The sequence below is a fragment of the Schistocerca nitens genome, chromosome 8 (assembly GCF_023898315.1).
Source record: "Schistocerca nitens isolate TAMUIC-IGC-003100 chromosome 8, iqSchNite1.1, whole genome shotgun sequence".
Taxonomy (NCBI): Eukaryota; Metazoa; Arthropoda; class Insecta; order Orthoptera; family Acrididae; genus Schistocerca; species Schistocerca nitens.
Window position 1 is genome coordinate 462,066,436 of NC_064621.1, and position 24,214 is coordinate 462,090,649.

The window sequence follows — 24,214 nt, forward strand, 5'->3', positions numbered from 1 at the left end:
ATGTCAGATCCCTTAATCGGCAGGTAGGTTAGAAAATTTAAAAAGGAAAATGGATACGTTAAAGTTAGATATAGTGGGAATTAGTGAAGTTCGGTGGCAGAAGGAACAAGACTTATGGTCAGGTGAATACAGGGATATAAATACAAAATCAAATAGGGGTAGAGCAGGAGTAGATCTAATAATGAATAAAAAAATAGGAGTGCGGGTAAGCTACTACAAACAGCATAGTGAACGCCTTATTGTGGCCAAGATAGACACAAAGCCCACACCTACTACAGTAGTACAAGTTTATATGCCAACTACCATAGCTCTGGAGATGACGAAGAAATTGAAGAAATGTATGATGAGATAAAAGAAATTATTCAGATAGTGAAGGGAGACGAAAATTTAATAGCCATGGGCGACTGGAATTTGATAGTAGGAAAAGGAAGAGAAGGAAACGTAGTAGGTGAATATGGACTGGGGGAAGAAATAAAGAGGAAGCCACCTAGTAGAATTTTGCACAGAGCATAACTTAACCATAGCTAACACTTGGTTCAAGAATCATAAAAGAAGGTTGTATACATGGAAGAAACCTGGAGATACTGACAGGTTTCAGATAGATTATATAATGGTAAGACAGATTTAGGAACCAGGTTTAAAATTATAAGACATTTCCAGGGGCAGATGTGGACTCTGACCACAATCTACCGGTTATGAACTGTAGATTAAAACTGAAGATACTGCAAAAAGGTGGGAATTAAAGGAGATGGGACCTGGATAAACTGACTAAATCAGAGGTTGTACAGAGTTTCAGGGAGAGCATAAGGGAATAATTGACAAGAATGGGGGAAAGAAATACAGTAGAAGAAGAATGGGTAGCTTTGAGGGATGAAGTAGTGAAGGCAGCAGAGGATCAATTAGGTAAAAAGACGAGGGCTAGTAGAAATCCTTGGGTAACAGAAGAAATATTGAATTTAATTGATGAAAGACGAAAATATAAAAATGCAGTAAATGAAGCAGGCAAAAAGGAATACAAACGTCTCAAAAATGAGATCGACAGGAAGTGCAAAATGGCTAAGCAGGGATGGCTAGAGGACAAATGTAAGCATGTAGAGGCTTATCTCACTAGGGGTAAGATAGATACTGCTACAAGAAAATTAAAGATACCTTTGGAGAAAAGAGAACTACTTGTATGAATATTAAGAGCTCAGATGGAAACCCAATTCTAAGCAAAGAAGGGAAAGCAGAAAGGTGGAAGGAGTATATAGAGGGTCTATACAAGGGCGATGTACTTCCATAGAAATGGAAGAGGATGTAGATGAAGATGAAATGGGAGATATGATACTGTGTGAAGAGTTTGACAGAGCACTGAAAGACCTAAGTCGAAACAAGGCCCCAGGAGTAGATAACATTCCATTAGAGACAGGTGAAATACCCTCAGACTTCAAGAAGAATATAATAATTCCAGTCCCAAAGAAAGCAGGTGTTGACAGATGTGAAAATTACCAAACTATCAGTTTAATAAGCCACGGCTGCTAAATACTAATGCGAATTCTTTACAGACGAATGGAAAAACAGGTAGAAGCTGACCTTGGGGAAGATCAGTTTGGATTCCGTAGAAATGTTGGAACACATGAGGCAATACTGACCCTACGAGTTATCTTAGAAGCTAGATTAAGAAAAGGCAAAACTACATTTCTAGCATTTGTAGACTTAGAGAAAGCTTTTGACAATGTTGACTGGAATACTCTTTCAAATTCTGAAGGTGGCAGGGGTAAAATACAGGGAGCGAAAGGCTATTTACAATTTGTACAGAAACCAGATGGCAGTTATAAGAATCAACGGACATGAAAGAGAAGCAGTGGTTGGGAAGGGAGTGAGACAGGGGTGTAGCCTCTCCCAGATGTTATTCAATCTGTATATTGAGCAAGCAGTAAAGGAAACAAAAGAAAAATTCGGAGTAGGTATTAAAATCCATGGAGAAGAAATAAAAACTTTGAGGTTCGCTGATGACATTGTAATTCTGTCAGAGACAGCAAAGGACTTGGAAGAGCAGTTGAACGGAATGGACCGTGTCTTGAAAGGAGGATATAAGATGAAAATCAACAAAAGCAAAACAAGGATAATGGAATGTAGTCGAATTAACTCAGATGATGCTGAGGGAATTAGATTAGGAAATGAGACATTTAAAGTAGTAAAGGAGTTTTGCTATTTGGGGAGCAAAATAACTGATGATGGTCGAAGTAGAGAGGATATAAAATGTAGACTGGCAATGGCAAGGAAAGCGTTTCTGAAGAAGAGGAATTTGTTAACATTGAGTATAGATTTAAGTGTCAGGAAGTCGTTACTGAAAGTATTTGTATGGAGTGTAGCCATGTATGAAATTGAAAGATGGATGATAAATAGTTTTGATAAGAAGAAAATAGAACCTTCGAAATGTGGTGCTACAGAAGGATGCTAAAGATTAGATGGGTAGATCACATAACTAATGAGGAGGTATTGAATAGAGTTGTAGAGAAGAGGGGTTTGTGGCACAAGTTGACTAGAAGAAGGGATCGGTTGGTAGGGCATGTTCTGAGGCATCAAGGGATCACCAATTTAGTATTGGAGGGCAGCGTGGAGGGTAAAAATCGTAGAGGGAGACCAAGAGATGAATAAATTAAGCAGGTTCAGAAGTATGTAGGCTGCAGTATGTACTGGGAGATGAAGCAGCTTGCACAGGATAAAGTAGCATGGAGAGCTGCATCAAACCAGTCCCGGGACTGAAGACCACAACAACAGTAACAACATGCAAATGAAATAGGAAGGGAAATGACTAGTAGTGGTACAATATACCCTCTGCCATACACTGTGTGGTGGCTTGCAGAGTATGTATCTAGATGTAGATAGAACAGTAGAAAGACATCTGGGGTGATTGGGTTATGTTGAATGAATGGAAGACAGATGGCCAAAGACAGCAGTTTCATGGCAACCTCCTAGAAGAAAAAGAAGATCACAAAAAGGGTAGCTAAGAAGTGACGGAGAGCAGAGGAATAGAAAAGCCTGAGGAAGAATTATGAGATCAAGGTATTTGGTGACACAGATGAGGTGACAGGTCAGCACCTCCGGGACAAGCAAGGAAACTCAACAATCAGAGATAGTATTTTCAGAATACAGAAGTGTGTTATGAGAATTATATCTTGAATATTTATGAAGATTTCAAGAGCTTAACTTCAGTACAGATGGAATTCTGATACATAGGTACATACATATTCCATAAGCTACCACAGAGCATAATATATACTACGCATAATATGGAGGAGTTTAAGACTGAATAAAAGAACTTTGTTGAGTAGCTCAGTTTATTTGATTAAATATTATCTTTACAGTAACCCTTAAAATTAATGTTTTAGACTATTTAGTAATTAATCATAGCACCTTAATACACTGATGTTTTGTAATGTTAAGTCATTTCATTTTATCGCACGGTTAAAAACATGTCCATCTTTGACTTCTTCCCACATCCTGGAGGCCCTTCTCTTTAAGATCTATGGAATATGACTAATGAACTGCAAAGTACAGTTCTCTTAGTTACAGCAATTTTCCAAGCAGTTCAGAACAAATCATGCAAAGAGTAAAGTATTGACTCGCCCTACAGTTCAAGCACTGAATGGTTGAACAGCAAATAAACAAGATTAAAAACACTGCGCGCACACACACACACACACACACACACACACACACACACACACACACACACACACACACACACACACACAGCTAAACCTGTCACTGCGACCAGGAGAGGACTGTAGCACTAAGTCAAAGTAGAAACTGAAACTGGACATTGTCCGTAAATCTCCTTATTAGCTCTATTTTCTTGTTGTGGTCATTTCGTGATATGTATGTGAGAGAAAGTAATATGTAGCTTGACTCTTCTGGGAATGTACTCTCACAGAATTTCAATAGCAAACCTCTCCATCATACACAATGTCTCTCTTGCAGCATCAGCCACTGGAGTTTGTTGAGTATTTCTGTAATGCTCTCATGCTGACAAAATGAGTCCGCGATGAAACATGCCATTCTTTGTTGCATCCTGTCTACCTCTTCTGTCAATAAAACTTGGTTTGGGCACCAGACAGATGAGCACTATTCAAGAGTTGGTTGAACAAGTGTTTTGTACACCCTTCTTTTGTGGATAAATTACATTTCCTCAAGATTCATCCTACGAATCTCAGCCGGTATCTGATTTTCCTATAATTTGTTTTATGTGGTCATCCCACTTTAGATCACTACAGATGGTTACCCCTAAGTATTTTACACTAGTTTCTGTTTCAGTGTTATCACCAATGGTGTACCTGTACAGCAGTGGACTTGTTCTTTTATTTATGCACAATATGTTACATTTATTTATGTTCAGGGTCAATACCAGCCCTTGTACCATTCATCAATCATTTACAGGCCTTCCTGTAGTTGTCTACAGTTTCTTAGTGTTGCTACCTTCTTGAGCAGAAATTACTGCATTAAGGGAGATCTAGATGAAATAATAGTAGCAACTACACACATAAATGCGAGTTTTGTGGAGGTCCTACAGCACTATGACTAGCACTGATAACACTGTTGTGAGCAGTGAGAACACTGTGTTAGCAAGCTGCTGCTAACTGAAATGAGATCTCATATGAGTGCAGTGCCTGTTGATGCATTTGTGAGATGAGGAAATACTAGATACAGCCAACACCTGAATAGAAGAGGAAAAGAAAGGATGGCTGATCTTCTAGCAGAAAATGTATGGAGAGCCACCATCATACAATGCAAGATCCCTATTGTTACTGGTGATAGAGTGTTACCTTTTTTAGAATCAGGATTCGGGCACCCAGTTTCAAAAGAAGTCAAGATAACAGAAGAGCTTCAAAAAAATACTTAAGAATGCAGTGAAAAGTAAGTTTACTTTATTTCATCAAAAGATTAGAGGACTCAGTAACAAAGTAGAAGAGCTTCTTGTCGGCTTGGAAAACTTACAGAGCTTGGGAAAGACATACATACTGCTCCTTCTGAGTGTCACATAACCAAAGGGTTAGATAAGTTACACATAAAAGAAGAAGAGCCCCCTTCTTCGTCTTAGCAGTGTAGACCATCTAATAAGTTTTGATGTGGTCTCACTTTTTACAAAAGTTCCTCTTGCAGATTCTTTGACACTGATTGGTAACATGTTTCCTGTTGATATCACTGCTTTGTTCAGGCATGCTCTTTCCTCAACTTATTTTATGTTTAATCAAGAATATTTTGAACAGACTGACGGTGTCGCCATGGGTAGTCCCCTGTCTCCTTTAGTGGCCAACCTTTTTATGGAGGATTTTGAAGAGAGAGCGCTTGAATCAGCTGCCCTGAAGCCAACAGTTTTTTGGCGGTATGTGGATGACACTTTCATAGTGTGGCCTCATGGAGAAGATAAATTAATGGAGTTTCTACGTCACCTCAACTCCATTCATAGCAACATCCTGTTCACCATGGAAATAGAGAAAGATGGTTGTTTGCCTTTCTTGGATGTCCTGGTTCAACGGAAGAATGATGGTTCTCTAGGGCATTCAGTTTACCGGAAATCCACTCATACTGATTTGTACCTGTAAGCATCGAGTTGCCATCACCCATCGCAAACCATGAGTTTGTTTAAAACACTTGTTCATAGAGCTCATACTGTCAAAGATCTAGATAGCTTACCTCAAGAACTTGCCCATTTAAAGACAGTATTCAGCGAAAATGGGTATTCCATCTGGCAGATTAACAGGGCACTAACAGTTAAAACTAAGAAGCAGGAAGTGAATAAAGAGGAGAACATGCCGGAACAATCTTTAGCTTTTCTTCCTTTCGTTGGCAACACTTCGTTTAAAATAGCAAGAATCCTCCGAAAATTTCAGGTAAAAGTGGTTTTCCGCCCACCATCGAAGATTGCGGACCTTGTGGGATCAGTTAAGGACAATCTGTTACTACGAAAGGCCGGAATTTACAAGATACCGTGCCAATGTGGTATGGCTTACATAGGTCAAACCACACGCACCGTGAAAGAACGCTGCTCTGAACATCAACGTTACGCCCGCCTTTTGCAGCCAAGCAAGTCCGCTATTGCTGAACATTCAATGGAGTATGAGAAAACAATGATTTTGTCCACAGCAACGTCTTTCTGGGACTCCATTATTAAAGAATCCGTAGAAATATGACTGGCGGAAAATCTGTTAAACCGTGACAGCGGCTACCAGCTGGACAGTGCATGGAATCCCATCATCTCCACGATTTGCTCGAATCGAAGACGACAGAGTGCATTGACGGCCGTGGCAAACAGCAACGCAGAGGGCGACTGAGTTCCGCTATTCCACCAACGGGGGCACTGCCGGCGGGCAGTGTGGTTCAACTATCAAGTTTTCGACACATGTGCAGAATAGTTACAGTACGTTATATATTGCAGAACGGAGGACGTTTTCGCCAGTCTGCGACGGCTCACGTGAAAATGACTGGCAGGTGCCCAGTTGAAATATCGTGCGAAGTATTGAACGACGACCGGCTGCAAGCCCGAAATTTGTTTGAACGGCTTTATTGTAGATTTTCTAAAGGAAATCAACGTGAAAAATGGCCTGAAAACCTTATCTGAATTCTACAGTTTGAGTTCAGTAATTAACTTTTCAACAAGGGTGGATAAAGAAAGCAGGACCCTAATTGACAAGGTTTTCTTTGGCGAAGCTCAAAGTAAGAGAAAACTGTTTACCCACTAACAAATGCTCTCTCTGATCATGATGCATTGCTAGTTAAGATAAACGAGAGAGTGCCTTTCAGTACAGATACTCATCATTCGAAATCAGTTGATATAATTAATGACTCCCGGAGAAATGTTTTTACGAATAGTTTACAAGAGATGACCTGGGATGAAATCTATAACGACCCAAATGATAACATAAAACTTTTCTATTCTATGATAAATTCATATCATAATGTATGGAAAGTTCTGATTGAGAATTACACATTATTTGGGAATAAAGAAGACAACTCACCGAAAGGCAAAAGCGCTGCATTATCGATAGGTACGGAAACAAAACGTACAGAGCTTGGCTGTGTCTCCCTACACTGTGTTCATTCGTCCGCCAGCTCTTTCCTGGCCCATGGTGAGTGTACTGGCATAGGAAGGGGGTGTGAGATGAGAGATGGAGAGAGCTGGGAGGCAGGGAGGGGGTTGGGGGGAGGTGTCTAGTGGCTCATGGGAGAATGGGGCATCTGTGGCCTAGCTAGGTGTGCAGGTAGAGGGGGCAGCTGGCAGACCTATGAAATTGCGTGCCCAGCCGTCTGCCACCTGTCCCTTCCACCTGCACCCCTAGCTAGCCCACAGATGGCTCCCCACTCTCCCATGAGCCACTAGACGCCCCCCCCCCCCCCAACCTTGTTGCCTCCCACCTCTCTCCATCCCTCGCCCACCCCACACTATTACCTCACCCCAGTTCACTCACTGTGGGCCAGGCAAGAGCTGTCATTCGACTGAGAACAGTGTAGGGAGACAGGTGCGCGCGCGCGCGCTTGTGTGTGTGTGTGTGTGTGTGTGTGTGTGTGTGTGTGTGTGTGTGTGTAGTTCTGCAGGTTTGTCTTACAAGCCTGAAAAAGAAAGTGCACTCCGAAAGTAAGCCAAGCTCTGTACTTTTTGTTTGTGTACCTATCAATGATGCAGCACTTCTGCCTTCTGGTGAGTTGTCTCTTTTATTCATAAATTCATTTCATTATTTGAAAATAGCTTTCCGCATAAACTAATCAAGGAGGACATTAAACAGCTCATAAAAAAACCTTGGCCCACTGGAGGGATTAAAATATCTTGTGAAGAACAAGTAAAGATCCTGGAGTAGTTGCATAGTACAAAAGCTACTCAAAATTACGAAGAGAAGTTATTGTAAAGTCAAGGAACATTCGCATAATGTCAGAAATCAGTAATTCCAACAATAGACTTAACAATTTTATAAACATTTTTGGAACAACGATCAAAAAATTTTTAAAAAAATTTTCTTTTTAAAATTTAGTCTTGATCGCACCAGGTATGCTACAAGAACATAGGTGACCGGTTTCGGTCATATCACATGACCATCACCAGACCTGTAATTTAATTTAGAAAGTAATAGAAACCTTACTAGACTGACAATAAAATATGACAAAATATGATAAAATACAATAAGCCTTGTTATACCCATGGCATCTTTTAAAGATGGTAGGTGAAGCACTCTTCTCAACTGCTGTGATGTCAACTGGTGCCAGCAAGTGATGGGCATACGCTTAAATACGAAGATGCTCCACCTACCTCTTCTCCCTCTACCTCACATCAACCAATCAGTGTAAAAAGAAATATACAATAATAACATAAGAAATAGTTATGTATAAAATATTTCTTTACAACCATGGAACTACTTAAATATTGTATAAAATATCAATTAAAAGCTTTAAAATAACTGTACAGACGATGTATACTCAGTGTGCCCTGTATGGGCTACAGTGGTACTACCACAATGGTTTCACAGTCAACAATGTTGTGAAGGTCTTTGACATTGCGGCATCATATCGATATGAGAGTTGTGACTCGACTGTGAGTATACACCTATGCAAGATTCAGCCTGTCTGTCTTATATTAACTTTATTTGCCACTGGTGATATATGTAATAATGAAATGATCCGCTGCAGAGTGCTATGATATTACATACACTTTTTAAAATGTCATAGAACTGATTTATTAAAAATGGAGTCGTATTTCGTAATATTTCTAGTTGGAAGTTTAAAATTGTGATATAAATACGAGGTGCATTCAAGTTCTAAGGCCTCCGATTTTTTTTCTAATTAACTACTCACCTGAAATCGATGAAACTGGCGTTACTTCTCGACGTAACTGCCCTGCAAACGTACACACTTTTCACAACGCTGACGCCATGATTCCATGGCAGCGGCGAAGGCTTCTTTAGGAGTCTGTTTTGACCACTGGAAAATCGCTGAGGCAATAGCAGCACGGCTGGTGAATGTGCGGCCACGGAGAGTGTCTTTCATTGTTGGAAAAAGCCAAAAGTCACTAGGAGCCAGGTCAGGTGAGTAGGGAGCATGAGGAATCACTTCAAAGTTGTTATCACAAAGAAACTGTTGCGTAACGTTAGCTTGATGTGCGGGTGCGTTGTCTTGGTGAAACAGCACACGCGCAGCCCTTCCCGGACGTTTTTGTTGCAGTGCAGGGAGGAATTTGTTCTTCAAAACATTTTCGTAGGATGCACCTGTTACCGTAGTGCCCTTTGGAACGCAATGGGTAAGGATAACGCCCTCGCTGTCCCAGGACATGGACACCATCATTTTTTCAGCACTGGCGGTTACCCGAAATTTTTTTGGTGGCGGTGAATCTGTGTGCTTCCATTGAGCTGACTGGCGCTTTGTTTCTGGATTGAAAAATGGCATCCACGTCTCATCCATTGTCACAACCGACAAAAAGAAAGTCCCATTCGTGCTGTCGTTGCGCGTCAACATTGCTTGACAACATGTCACACGGGCAGCCCTGTGGTCGTCCGTCAGCATTCGTGGCACCCACCTGGATGACACTTTTCACATTTTCAGGTCGTCATGCAGGATTGTGTGCACAGAACCCACAGAAATGCCAACTCTGGAGGCGATCTGTTCAACAGTCATTCGGCGATCCCCCAAAACAATTCTCTCCATTTTCTCAATCATGTCGTCAGACCGGCTTGTGTGAGCCCGAGGTTGTTTCGGTTTGTTGTCACACGATGTTCTGCCTTCATTAAACTGTCGCACCCACGAACGCACTTTCGACACATCCATAACTCCATCACCACATGTCTCCTTCAACTGTCGATGAATTTCAATTGGTTTCACACCACGCAAATTCAGAAAATGAATGATTGCACGCTGTTCAAGTAAGGAAAATGTCGCCATTTTAAGTAATTAAAACAGTTCTCATTCTCGCTGCTGGCGGTAAAATTCCATCTGCCGTACGGTGCTGCCACCTCTGGGACGTATTGACAATGAACGCGGCCTCATTTTAAAACAATGCGCATGTTTCTATCTCTTTCCAGTCCGGAGAAAAAAAATCGGACACCTTAGGACTTGAATGCACCTCTTATTTACGTACTGCTCCAAGGTACATTTCTGCGATGGATACAACTGGGTCCTATGATTTTCTGAACAAAAGAGTACATATGTGCTCATAGAATTTCGTCAAAGAGGTCATAAAAATGTTTTTCACGAAAATTCAATGGTTCATTGAGAAGCACTGACAGTTCATCTCTATAATGAGCATATATCTCAATCTCCTCCAAAATATTTAATAATAAGCCTTTATTAGTGTAATGAAGGACTTGCAAATTCTGTTGTGCCATCCCTTCGGCATGCTTATTAAAAGTTATATGATGGCCGAAGACTGATTATAGTAAAGCTCCGGCCTGTTAGGCCAATGTATATTTTTTTACAATCACCACATTGGATCTTTTAAACCCCTGATCTGAGAAATCTATCGTTATCATTACCTACAGTATGTCTTAATTTATTTTGCAAAGTACTGTTAGTTTCCAATGCTGTTGTTATTTCAGAATTCTTAAATAGATTACTGATCCTATCTGATATGTTCCCTATGTATGTCATTTTTATGTATTTATGAGCTCCTATTATTGGTGTACTTTGTGTTTGTTGCATTTTATTAAACATAATGTCAACCTGACGCGTATCAAAAGAATTGGTCTTCGCAATCTGTTTTAGAATAGTTGTTTCTTTTTTTATCTCATTTTCTTCAAGGGGTAATTTTAGCATCCGGTGGACTTAAAAAATGCCTACAACTACTGATGTCATTATTAATGCTAGGTCATGTCATCCTGACAAATATAAAAAAGCATTTTATCCTTATAAGCATTTTGTCATATTTTACTGTCAATCTAGTAAGGTTTCTATTACTTTCTAAATTAAATTACAGGTCTGATGATGGTCATGTGATATGACTGAAACCGGTCACCTATGTTCTTGTAGCGTATGTGGTGCAATCAAGACAGAATTTTAAAAAGAAAATATTTTTGAAAGACTTAAGACTATGTGGAATGCATTGGAACGAGAGACAGGACACCCAGCCACAGAACAGGATAACATCGCTACTGAACTGAACTGAAGGGCTATAAACAGAATACAAAATTCTTAAATAAGAGATTCTTTGGCAAACTCCATGTAATTAATGTAAAGACACTGTGCTGGCCATTATAATTAAGCATAATTATACTTATTTTCTTAATCCCATATGATAATACTTTTTGTAGGTATGTGTATAATCTTATTTATATGGTGTAAACTTTTAATATCTGTTACAAATGTGTGAAAAATTGTATATATTTATGTTTTTTTATGTACATACTTTGTAACACATTCATGTATATCCTGACGTATCCAATACCAGTACCAAAAGTAATGAAAGATGATAAATAAATAAAAACATAATGCAGACATAAATGAGTCATTGGCAGCAAATATATTTAATAATCATTTCTTAAATATAGTAAAAAGTAGAGGGACAAACAACTCAAGAGAAAAATGACAGCAGTATGTTGAAAAAGCAGCTCTCATAAAATTCAATCATATGACTGTAACAATATTGTGAAAGGGATAGTTGCTACTCACCATATAATGGAGAAGCTGAGCTAAAAAAAATAAAAAATAAATAAAAAAAGTGGGCTTTTGGTCAACATGGCCTTCTTCGGAAATAGGCAAAACACACACACACACACACACACACACACACACACACACACACACACACACACGCGCGCGCACGCGCACACACGCGCGCGCGCGCGCGCGCGCGCGCGCGCGCGCGCGCGCGCGCAATTCACACACACGACCACAGGCTCTGGCTGCTGAGTCCAGACTGCAAGCCACAAATGTATCACCAACTTCTCCTACTGAAATTAAGAAAATTATACAGAGTGAATCACCAAAAGCTTGCAACGCAAATATTGTGGAAATGGAAAGTACTATTGATGTGCAGTTTTCACAGAATGTATTGGTAGTAAGGGGCTTGTCTTGTTACCCAATAAACAGATAGTAATAATATTTAGGAAGTGTATTTTTTGTGCATACATACACTTTTTTAAATGGAACAATTCCCATTGACATTAACAAACTAAACATAGGGTAAACTAGAATGTCAGCAGTGTTTGTTGCAGGACTCTAGTGCGAGTCATTTACGAGATATCATATTTTGAAAAGTTCCCACACTGACACTTGTTTGTGCCATTCAATGTGCATAGTTGCCAGGTACGACATTGTTGTTTCCTTACAGTCTGCTTGTACATTCCTTGAGTGCACTGCGACTTGCTAGTCCGTTAGTGTGTGCCAGTCCAAGCATTAGGTTGTGACTGGACGGTGGGATTTACCTATGCAGAAAAAGCCGAGATGGTCATGGTGTATTCAGAGTATAGAAAGAATGCAATTCCTTCTTGTACGGCGTATGCAGAAAGGTATCCCAATAGACATCAACCATCTCAGCATTTTTTTTATCAACCTTTTCAACTAGTCATGTGAAAGTGAGAGTGTAGCATCTTGACAATGTAACAGAAGGAGAAAGGTGATGACAGAAGATGGGGAAATTAATGTTCTTGCTGATGTTACAGTTGATCTTCACACTAGCTCTCGCCCAATCACATGAGGAAGTTGCATTAATCAGGCAAGTGTTCTACGCATTCTCCATCGACGTACATTCCATCCCTATCACATCTCTCTCCATCAAGAGCTGCATGGAAATGATTATGAGAATCATGTTAACTTCTGTACACGGCCATTAAGACAGAATACTCCTGATTTATTTTGCACCTTATTTAGTGATGAAGCCACATTTACCAAGCGAGGCCAGGCAAACTGCCGAAACATGCACTATTGGCCTGCTGACAATCCCCGCTGACTTTGTTAAATAGAATGTCAATGTCCATGAAGTGTAAATGTATGGTGTGGTGGGGATGGGCTGTTATTCATAGATGTAACACTGAACATGATCAAGTATTGCACCCTCCTAACAGATCATCTTCCACGGATGCTAGAAGACTTTTCTCTGCAGACTAGGATGAACCTGTGGTACCAACATAATGGCTGTCCAGCCCATAGTGCACAAAGTACTACAGCATGTCTCCATGAATTGTTTCCAAATTGTTGGATTGTAATGGAAGACCCGTACCTGGGCCAGCCCACTCCTCAGATTTGACACCCGTAGACTTTTTTCTGTAGGGAGAGCTGAAAGACTCTCTCTACAAGGACAAACAAACTACATCCAATGATATGGAATGACGCATTACTGCAGCCTGCTCAGACATACCAGACTTTAAGCGTTTACTGCCCCACTGGTGGTCCTTCTGAACACAATCTGATGATCAATTGTTTCATTACTGGTCGATATCCGTGTAAGTAGTGTATGCACTTGGGTTGCTCTTTAGTGTGTGCTACTACAGGTACTGAACAAATGTCAATGTGGGAACTTTTCAAAATACGATATCTCGTTAATAACCCATAATAGAATCCTGTGACAAGCACTACTGACATTTTAATTTACCCCAAATTTTTGTTTGTTAATGTTTAATAGGCACTGTTCCATTTAAAAAAGGTGTATGTCTGCATAAAAAACACACTTCCTAAGTATTATTACAATATGTTGATTGGCTACAATATGAACCCCTGACTACCAATCCATTCTGTGAAAAGTGCACATCAACAGCAATTACCATTTCCACAATATTTGCGCTAAAAGTTTTAGGTGATTCTATCAGAAATAATAGCTCATCTGAATTGCATGGTGTTTCCAACAGAGTACTAAAGATTTGTTCCTAAATAATAAGCCCTGCCTTATCTGAAATACGTAGTGCATCATCACTAACCCAAGGCATTTTTCCAGAGAGACTAAAGTATGCTGCTGTTAACCCTTTAACTGCTCTGGACGTGTTAACGTGTGCGCCTTTGTATCTGTCCCTGTGTGCTCTGAACGTGTTTACATGTGCCACCAGTCCTTCTACCTGGTACTCTGAATGTGTCTACGCATAGATATCGACAAATTCCACTAAAATATTATTACATCAGCCAGACTGGGAAGTGGTAGATAGACCTTTTTTTACAGCAAAACAATGGTGTTTATCCTAAATGGCAGAAGAGGGAGTAAAATGGTTAAGAGAATTAACAACAAAACTCCAAATTGATACTTCGATGGTTATTTGCTTGCATATGTTTATACTGGACATCATTCTCCACTGTGGGGTGGCATTCAAAGACAGACAGTATGTTTTCACATGTGATCCACATTTTAGCATTAATCATTCTACCAGGGCACTGGGGTTCATCATGAGAGGGAAGACATTTAGGGTATGGAACATTCAGCAACTGAGATGATGACGCAGGACTGCGCATGGTTCGGCAAGCAAATTACACACAGGAAATCGATGCACAAATGTGTCTGAGATGACAGACAACTGTAGATGGCAAGCAAGCTGTGTGCTGCAGAAGAAATCAAGATGTAACAATGAATGTATAAAAGTGAGGGAAATTTGGGTCCACTTGCGTTATGTAAAATGATATTAAGCTGACCCAGAATATTTGATGGGAGTGCCCCCTCATGCACGGTCTGGGGAGGCTCACACGGGGTGGTGAGCACTGCAGATACCAAGCAGCAAGAAAGGTGTTGGGAGCTGGCCAATAAGCTGCAGTACTTCCACCATGATAAGATCAAGCACAGGGGTTATGTGGACCCAAGAGAAAATGGAATTTCAGGAACGTAAATATGAACAGCAGCAGCTTGAAACCTGGTGTTGAATGGAATGATCTGGCCACTGACATTGTCTTGGGTGAGCCTCATTACACCCCTATGAGTTGGAGTCCCTTCATTGGGAGGAAGGTCGTAGAGTATCGGGATTAACTGTGACAGATTGAAGTGGTCTTGAGGTTCGGTTTTTGTTTCCTGCAAGCATGAAGGAGCTGGGGACTATGAACATAGTACTAGCTGCAGTTCTATTCTATACAATCTGATGCCACATATATTCCATTGAAATACAGCCATAGTTAAGGGTAAGTGATTGCATATGGGTCTCATGCACGGTCTGGGGAGGCTCACACGGGGTGGTGAGCACTGCAGATACCAAGCAGCAAGAAAGGTGTTGGGAGCTGGCCAATAAGCTGCAGTACTTCTACCATGATAAGATCAAGCACAGGGGTTATGTGGACCCAAGAGAAAATGGAATTTCAGGAACGTAAATATGAACAGCAGCAGCTTGAAACCTGGTGTTGAATGGAATGATCTGGCCACTGACATTGTCTTGGGTGAGCCTCATTACACCCCTATGAGTTGGAGTCCCTTCATTGGGAGGAAGGTCGTAGAGTATCGAGATTAACTGTGACAGATCGAAGTGGTCTTGAGGTTCGGTTTTTGTTTCCTGCAAGCATGAAGGAGCTGGGGACTATGAACATAGTACTAGCTGCAGTTCTATTCTATACAATCTGATGCCACATATATTCCATTGAAATACAGCCATAGTTAAGGGTAAGTGATTGCATATGGGTTAGTGGCAATCACCTTGGCAGCTTCATAGAGTCTGGTTTTGTATTCATTGGACTACAAAGTTCAGAAGCAGCTCAATTATATCTTCAGAGGCAGGGTTTCCCTCCAAGAGTCAACCAGCTTTCTGTACAGTAGAGGATCAACTGGCAATTCTCGTTGGGGGAGTGGAGATTAGTCGAGCGATGTTTTCACATTGTGTTACTGTTGAGAAGGATATCTGAGACAATGAAGAGGAAGAACTTTTTTATTTATTCTTTTTTTAGTGGCTTTGTGTTTGTCAGATGAAATTAAATTTATGTAGTTCTGTTAGTTCTGTACGAGTCACGAGAGGCTTCCAGTGTGTGGGTGAAGGTTTTATAGTATGTTGCCCAGGTACAGTAGTGGTACACAAGAATGCTACTTCAGTTCTCGAGGATTTTACAATTGGGACACTGAACTAGTGGTTGCAGGTCTGTGTGTTCTTACTCTTGTTTGGGTGTGGTGTATCCATGATAATTCCATAATTGCCAGATGGTGGCATGGAAGGCTTTCAAATGGCAAATATTTTCTTAGCAACGGTTAAGTGAAACCTTTTCCCTCTTCTTGATCTTCTGTATAGCCTGCACATTGAGGTACACAGGACAATCGCAGGATGAAACAATATGTAGTTACTGCAAGTGTAAGGGGAGAGGGTGGGGTGGGGTGGGATGGGGTGGGGTGGGGTGGGGGGTGGAGGTGTGAGTGAAATGCTGACACTTATAGCAACGCATCAGATTCAGTATGTACGGTCTTACACTGATGATGTAATAGCTTGCCTTGAGCTTCAACAGGAGTTCCATTCAGTCAAATGCACAGAATAGGTACAGGTGGGCACTAATTCATTGTCTATCCTTGTGGCTCAATGGACGGTTTTTATGCATTTATCGAAAAGGTAACTTTGGATTTCTCATTCAGTCGGCTCATGAAACGGACAGGTGGTAAGAATTATGTGAGAGAAACTGTGTGTTCTATAGTTCTCTACACAAATGGGCTATCAATGGAAGGGCATAGCTTTCAACAGTTTTTGTGCCTCAAATGCACTGCCTGTCTCAATTGTTGGATTCCATTACTCATGCAGATTTACTGTAACAAAATGCTTACTTTCTTCCAAGAGGGACACTACTAAATAGTGAAGTGCGCGTGGAAGATGGTTATTTCCTTTGTTTCTTTACATTCCATTTGGTAGACACAGGACAAGAGGATTGGTCTGGTGTTCCCAATAAATTTGATCCCCTGTTAGTGCCAGCATCTCCGATGCAGAGTTCCTTCCTCCCAACAATTCCCACTCAGGGGTACTAACCTGCCTTAAGCGAATATTTCCACCTCAGGTCACATCTCCCTCATCAGAGATAGAGGGATCAATTGGTGATTGGTAAGGTATCAGCTCAGGCAATCACCCTTCCCATGGTCTGGCCTTTACCAGGGAGCATGCGTCAGTTCTGCCTCTCAACCCATTTGCTGGGAATTACTCTTTATCCAACCACCCTTTGTGTGCCAAATGCACGAGCAGGCCCACAGTAACACACAAGGAGAAAGAGAGGATAAAATCGAAAGAGAACAAACATCAAAGTGAAGAAAGAATATAAGAGAACGGTGGACAAGAAAAGCTCAAGGAAGAACATCCTCGGAAGAATAGCAGGATAGACCTTCAGCATGGAAAAGGAAGTAGTACCACAATGGCTGGGGCTCTGCGCTCGTCAAGCACATACTCATCAAAGAGTGTGAGCCCCTTATGATGTGGGACTGAGGATAATAGTGTTGCCAATGGACACATTTGACAAAGCTTCACAAGTACCTACAAAACTGACAACACAGGACACTCCAGAAAGAACTACTGAGATTTATTTGTAACTGACCACTACCACATGACTTTCTGAAACATCAGTCACAAAGTTGTTTTAATTCTTGTATAGGGATGTATTTTCGGGAGGGGTGGGGGGTTAGGAGGATACATCTGACCCCACTTATACTAGACATTGTCTATAAAACTACATCTAATGATGATGTGGAGTGTGAGGTCATAAATACACAGAGACAGAACACTCGACAATTATTTTGCTTCTCTATTATTTTCCGGAATGTGGGTTGTGGTGACAGATTGATCTATAGAGCTCTAGGTTAGGTTAGAGAGTAACAGTTTGGTCACAAGCTGAAGAAGTTAATGAAGGTGAATAGAAAACCTTGGCTGTGGTGATCACTAATAAGCGATGTAATCCGAGGTCTATGTCAGGTTCAAAGATGACATCTACATCTATATTCTGCAAATTACTGCAAAGTGCATGGAAGAGGGTACATCCTGTTATACCAGTTATTAATGTTTCTTCCCATTCCATTCACATATGAAGCATGGGAAGAATGATTGACTGAATGACTGTGTGCGCTGTAATTATTTTAATCTTCTCCTCACAATCACTAAGTGAATGGTATGTAGGGGTTGTAGTATATTCCTAGAATCATCATTTAAAGCTGGTTTTTGAAAGTTTTTTGGTAGACTTTCTTGGGATAGTTTATGACTATCTTCTGGAGTCGGCCAAAACAGTTTCTTCAGTGTCACTGTAACACTCTCCCATGGGTCATACCTATGATCATTCACGTTGTCCTTTTCTGTATACATTCAGTATCCCCCATTAGTCCTATTTGGTACAGGTCCCACACACATGAGCAATATTCTAGAATGGGTTAACGAGTAGTGATTAGTAAGCAATCTCTTTGGTAGACTGATTGCATTTCCCAGTATTCTACAAATAAACCAAAGTCCACCATATGCTTTATCACAACTGAGCCTATGTGATCATTCCATTTCATATCTCTACAAAGTGTTACACCTAAGTATTTGTAGGAATTGGCTGATTTCAATCGTGACTCACTGGTATTATACTCACAGGATAGTATGCATTTTGGTCTTGTGAAGTGCAGTTTCTGAACATTTAAGGTAAGTTGCCAATCTGCACCACTTTGAAATCTTATCAAGATCAGACTGAATATTTATGAGTTGCTTTCAGACAGTACTTCATTACAGCTAACTGCATTATCTGTAAAAAGTCTGAGGTTACTACTAATATTGGTTGTAAGGTCATTAATAAACAACATGAAAGGCAAGAGCCTCAATATACTTCCCTGGAGCACAGCCAAAGTTACTTCTACATCTGTCAATGACTCTCCATCCAATACAACATACTATGTCCTCTGTCCAGTCACAGATTTCACTTGATATCCCATACGATCAAACTTTTAACAATAAGGCAGGTGTGATAGCAAGTCAAACGCTTTTCAGAAATCAAGAAATACTGCATCTACCTGACTGCCTTGATAAAAAGCTTTCAGTATGTCATATGACAAAATTGAGAGTTGGGATCCACATGATTGATGTTTTCAAAACCCATGCTGGTTGGTGTGGCGGAAGTAATTCTGTTCAAAATACCTCATTATGGTTGAACTCAGAATCAATGGAGGGAGGTCATTCTTTCAAAATATCTCATTACGACTGAGCTCAGAATCCGTTCTATGATTCTACAACAAAGTGATGTCAAAGATATTGGACGGTAGTTTTGTGGATCACATCTACTACTCTTCTTGTACATGCGAGCTACCTGTGCTTCTTTCCAACCGCTGGGCACATTCCCCCCCTAGGTTGTACACTGAAGCGCGAAAGAAACTGATATAGGCATGCATATTAAAATACAGAAATATGTAAACAGGCAGAATATGGTGTTGTGGTCGGCAGTGCCTATACAAGACAACAAGCATCTGGCGCAGTTGTTAGATCAGTATATTGACAGGTTATCAAGATTTAAGTGAGTTTGAATGTGGTTTTATAGTCTGCGCAAGAGCGATGGGACACAACATCTCCGAGGTAGCGATGGGGGAGTGGGGACTTTCCTGAACAACATTTCATGAATGTACCTCTAATATCAGGAATATGGTAAAACATCAAATCCCTGACATTGCTACAGCCAGAAAAAAAATCCTGAAAGAATGGAGAACAACAACTGAAGAGAATAGTTCAATGTGAAAGTAGTGCAACCCATCCGCAAATTGCTGCAGATTTCAATGCTGGGCCATTGACAAGTGTCAACATGCGAACCATTCAATGAAACATCATTTATATGGGCTTTTGGAGCCAAAGGCCCACTCGTATACCCTTGCTGACTGCACGACACAAAGCTTTATGCCTCGCCTGGGCCCGTCAACACTGACATTGAACTGTTGATGACTGGAAACATGTTGCCTGGGCAGACAAGTCTTGTTTCAAATTATATTGAGCGGATGGATGTGTACAGGTATGGAGACAATCTCATGAATCCACAAACCCTGCATGTCAGCAGGGGACTGTTCAAGTTGGTGGAAGCTCTGTAATGGTATGGGGCACATGCAATTGGATTGATATGGGACCCATGGTACATCTAGATATGACTCTGATGGGTGACATGTATGTAAACATCCTGTCTGATCACCTACATCCATCAAGTCTATTATGCATTCCAAAGGACTTGGGCAATTCCAGTAGGACAATGTGACACGCCCAGAATTGCTAGAGTGGCTCCAGGAACACTCTTCCGAGTCTAAATGCTTCCACTGGTCACCAAACTCCCAAGCCATGAACATTATTGAGTACATCTGGGATGCCTTGCAACGTGCTGTACAGAAGTCATCTCCACCCCCTCATATTCTTACAGATTTATGGACAGGCCTGCATGATTCATGGTGCCAATTCCATCCAGTACGTGCCAATTCCATCCAGTACTACTTCAGACATTAGTCTGAGTTCATTCCATGTCATGTTGCAGCACTTCTGTGTGTCCGTGGGGGTCCTAAACAATATTAGGCAGGTGTACCAATTTCTTTGGCTCTTCAGTGTATTAAGAAAAAGGGGCTAACTCAGCTGCAAATTCAATATAGAATCTGATAATGATTCCATTGGACCCTGGAGCTTTGTTCAAACATTTCAGTTGTTTCTCATTATCACCGACATTAATACGAATTTCACCCATCTTTCAGTGGTACAATGGTTAAATTAGGGCAATTCTCCTGTTTTCCATTGTAAAGGAACATTTGAAAACCAAGTTAAGCTTCACAGCTTTTAGTCTACTACCCTAAATTTCAGTTCCAGTCTCATCCACTACTGAGTAGACACTAACTTTTGTCCCACTAACAGCCTTTACATACAACGTGAATTTCTGTGTGTTTTGTGAAAGATCTGACAATCTTCTGTTAGATAGTCAATTTGGTTATCATGCAATATATCTTTCCTCTTATGACGTGCATTTTAAGCATACTGGATTTAGAGGAGTTGTTTATATCCACGGTTTTGCTGACATCTTGGGTCAAAACAGACAAATGATATTGACAGACCCAGTATTTCATTTTTAACTACATATTTTGGGAGAATGTGCATAGAGTTGCAGTCATTAAACAGTATTATAAGAACATATTTTACAACATATCAAGAATGAAATGTGATTACATATCTTTATAATAGCATTACAATCAATTTCCATGTAAATGAAAGTTATTTAGTGCTATATTACTATTATTTTCTCTGCTTCTGTAACTACAGGAAATAGTTACAGAAGAGATAGAAGGCAAATAATGATGATAAACTAGACATTATTAATGTGTGAAAAACTTCAGACGTGCAATTACCAAGAGGATTTCTCAGACCTTATTTAATCCCAAATTCATATTACCTGTAACAAGACGAACTGGATGGTGATAAGGAACTGGTATCATGTTGAGGTTTACATGCTGGTATAGATTCTGAAGCATTATTTTTTGAGATGGAGGTACGACTAGCAACAGCAGAGTTCTCTTCCTTCACAGCATTGTTCGAATCCTTTCGCTGAACAGCAGGTGCCACAGGTGAAGGACGTACATCACTATTATCACACTTTTCAGGCTGCTTTTTAATCAGATTTCCTTGTTGTGTCTTTCTTGGCTGCTGTGTTGCATTTGCACTCCTGTGTTTCCCATCCAGCACCTTACAAATAAATTTGAAATCATATAACATTTTAAGAATTGCCTTTGGTTTTCTAAACCTCATTTACCTATCTGTATCTATATTAATAAAAAAATGCTATTTATTTGTAAATTATGGTCTTAAATTTCGAACTCAGATAGTAATGAAGCTGTCACAAACAGGAATTCTCACACAATTTGTAAAAATAAAAGGATAGAAAATGTCCTACAAAAGGTGGTAACCACCATAGCAACCATTAATACTTTAGATGTATTTTGGTATCTCAGAAGTTTTCATCAGACCCTAACTGAAAGATCATACTGAAAGTCTCTATCCTCCATCACAGTGTATATAAAATAATAGAATGAACAGGTCCCAAGCTTCCAGATCTTATCAGACTACAAGATATGGACTGTGAATTTCATCAACGTATTCATTAGAGTGAAAACAATAATATTGCACTAGTGTACCTTACTTCAGACGTTTCGCCAAACAAACATTATGTCATAGTGTTTTGTTTACAATTTCGCCATTGAGTTGTGAGGTATTATCTTCTCAATAAATACATACAATTAAATCTAAGTTCGCACATCGTTCGAAGCATGGTTGGGAAACCAAGGATCTAGTCTAGACATCATTGTCAACGAATTATCATGAACACTTACATCGCCCCATGACTGGTGTAAGGACCTCGGCGTTGCTTTAACTTTTCTTGGCATTACTCCTGTCGTACTTCGACGATCAGCAACTTTTTTCATGTTTTCGCTTGACTTTGTAGCTCTCTCATCATCTGCCAACGCAAGATTGATTTCTGGTGTACTGCGAGAACGTCTGCGGTTTTCGCGAGAGGAGCTATTCCGCTCTATTGTCACCTTGACAGTACCGTCATTATTTTCAAATACATCCACACATTTGCCAGAAGCCTTGCGCGCCCGAAATAGGGTGTCTGGCTTCACTATCGCTGTTGGTAGTTTCTTTCCCGACGGTCCAGTAATAAACAATTCAATGTCGCGACTCGCAGTTTCATTTCGCCCAAGACCAGGCTTCTTACTCTTCGATTTCAAAACATCTTGCAGTTTCTGCTCGACACTTGAAATTTCCTTACTTAGGGATTCTATATTTCTTCTTACCATGCGGCTTGACATGAAGTACGAAACTTATGAATTACGCATTATGGAGCAGAATACACACTACATGATATGTGCACAATAAATTTTCCATTTTGTTTGCATCTGTGAAAACACAGTCAACACTTTCCCAAACACAAGAACGCTACTCCGTCTATGCACATTTGAAATTGAACACAAACATTTCGTCAAAGACTTAAAGAGACAGATAAACAGCGAGAACGACTATGCATAAATTCGATAGCACAGTCAAACATAACAGTCGCGACACAGTCTCGTTTTTGTTACTCACTGTGACAGCAGCGCCCCAAGCGGCCAGCAAGTATACTTGTGAATACGATATCGGATGAGTTCGAATGCTAACGCTTATATTGGTTTGTATCATAGTTTTTACAATAGGGAGTGTATGTAGTGCCATAAAAACGACAATAATAAAAAATGACATCACATTTGTCACTACTCAGTTTCCTACGAACCTAGGAGATACGAAATGGTATATTACAGGATAGTTTATTTACGATTCTCTTGGAACATAACAAAAAATTGCTAGCAAACACCAGAAGACCTGATCTTCTGCAGAAAGCAGAGTTTTGTTCGTTACACTGTCAGCCAAATCGGTGAATGTGGAACTTAGAAAACCTACATGGAACGCAATGCCTACAATATTTGACGAATCAAATAAGCCCCGAAACTGTAGCTTAAGAGAGGACTATTTAGACGTGATAAATAACTAGTAAAAAAAACAATGAAACTGTTTCCCAACTCAGAAGGAACCAGGCCCACAACTGTTGCTAACTCTGAACTACAAATGGTGGGAATCTTCAACACATTCACGTTTGAAGCAAAAGTAATTAGACTTACAAAAATATTCGCATATTAGTAAAGTCGAGCGAAGTGTAAGAATGGGCGAGTCATTAGACTCCACAAAAAATTTTAAGTGTCAAGGGAAGTGACTATGATAAAAAAAAACACACAACAACTGAAGCATTATTTCCCACGCATGAAATACGTATTGACATTCTCTTGCTTTCAGCAGAGTAAGCTCTAAATACACATATATTCGAAAGTATTTATTCATGAATATGTCTTAGCTTACGTTACTGAATTAGCGTGATTCGGTTGTTTTTACATGTAATTCTGGATAATTCATGTCTACTGGTAATTTACTAATGCATGCCATGCAAATATATAATAAGTCCTTCGTCAATTAATTAGAAAATAATTAAAAACAAATATTATCCTTACAATGCATGGGACATTCTGCTTTCTCACCGCTTGGAACGCTAGTGTCGCTCCAGCTGTCAAACTGTAACAAGTTCCTCACCAGAGAGTGTCGTGAATGTATGTATTACATTACATTAATACTTGTTCCATAGATCAAGAATAAGATACTTTGTAGTAATGTGAAACATGGCAGCTGAACATAAGTTTTCATTACAAAATTGTTATTATTATTATTATTATTATTATTATTTACAGTTACTACTTCATATTTAAAACTTCATGTATTGAGAAGAAGAAGTTGTCGTTCAGAAATTCTTTTAATTTGTTTTTAAATGTTGGTTGGTTATGCAT

The 24,214-nt window shown here is 40.0% G+C and overlaps 1 protein-coding gene across 4 annotated transcripts in view; it reads right to left on the reverse strand.

Annotated features, from left to right (window-relative positions):
* Positions 1-22,818, reverse strand: part of LOC126198967 (uncharacterized) — a 157,706-nt gene extending 134,888 nt beyond the window's left edge. For 3 of the 4 annotated variants that reach the window (XM_049935622.1, XM_049935621.1, XM_049935620.1), the window contains exons 1-2: positions 22,178-22,818; positions 21,244-21,533 (exon numbers count right to left, since the gene is read on the reverse strand). In XM_049935622.1, coding sequence (XP_049791579.1) covers positions 21,244-21,533; positions 22,178-22,657 — 770 coding nt within the window. In that variant the 5' untranslated portion in view covers positions 22,658-22,818. Of the gene's footprint in view, positions 1-21,243; positions 21,534-22,177 lie in introns of those variants that run through there. The other variant, XM_049935624.1, reaches the window with a different exon arrangement.
* Positions 22,819-24,214: the final 1,396 nt, after the last annotated feature.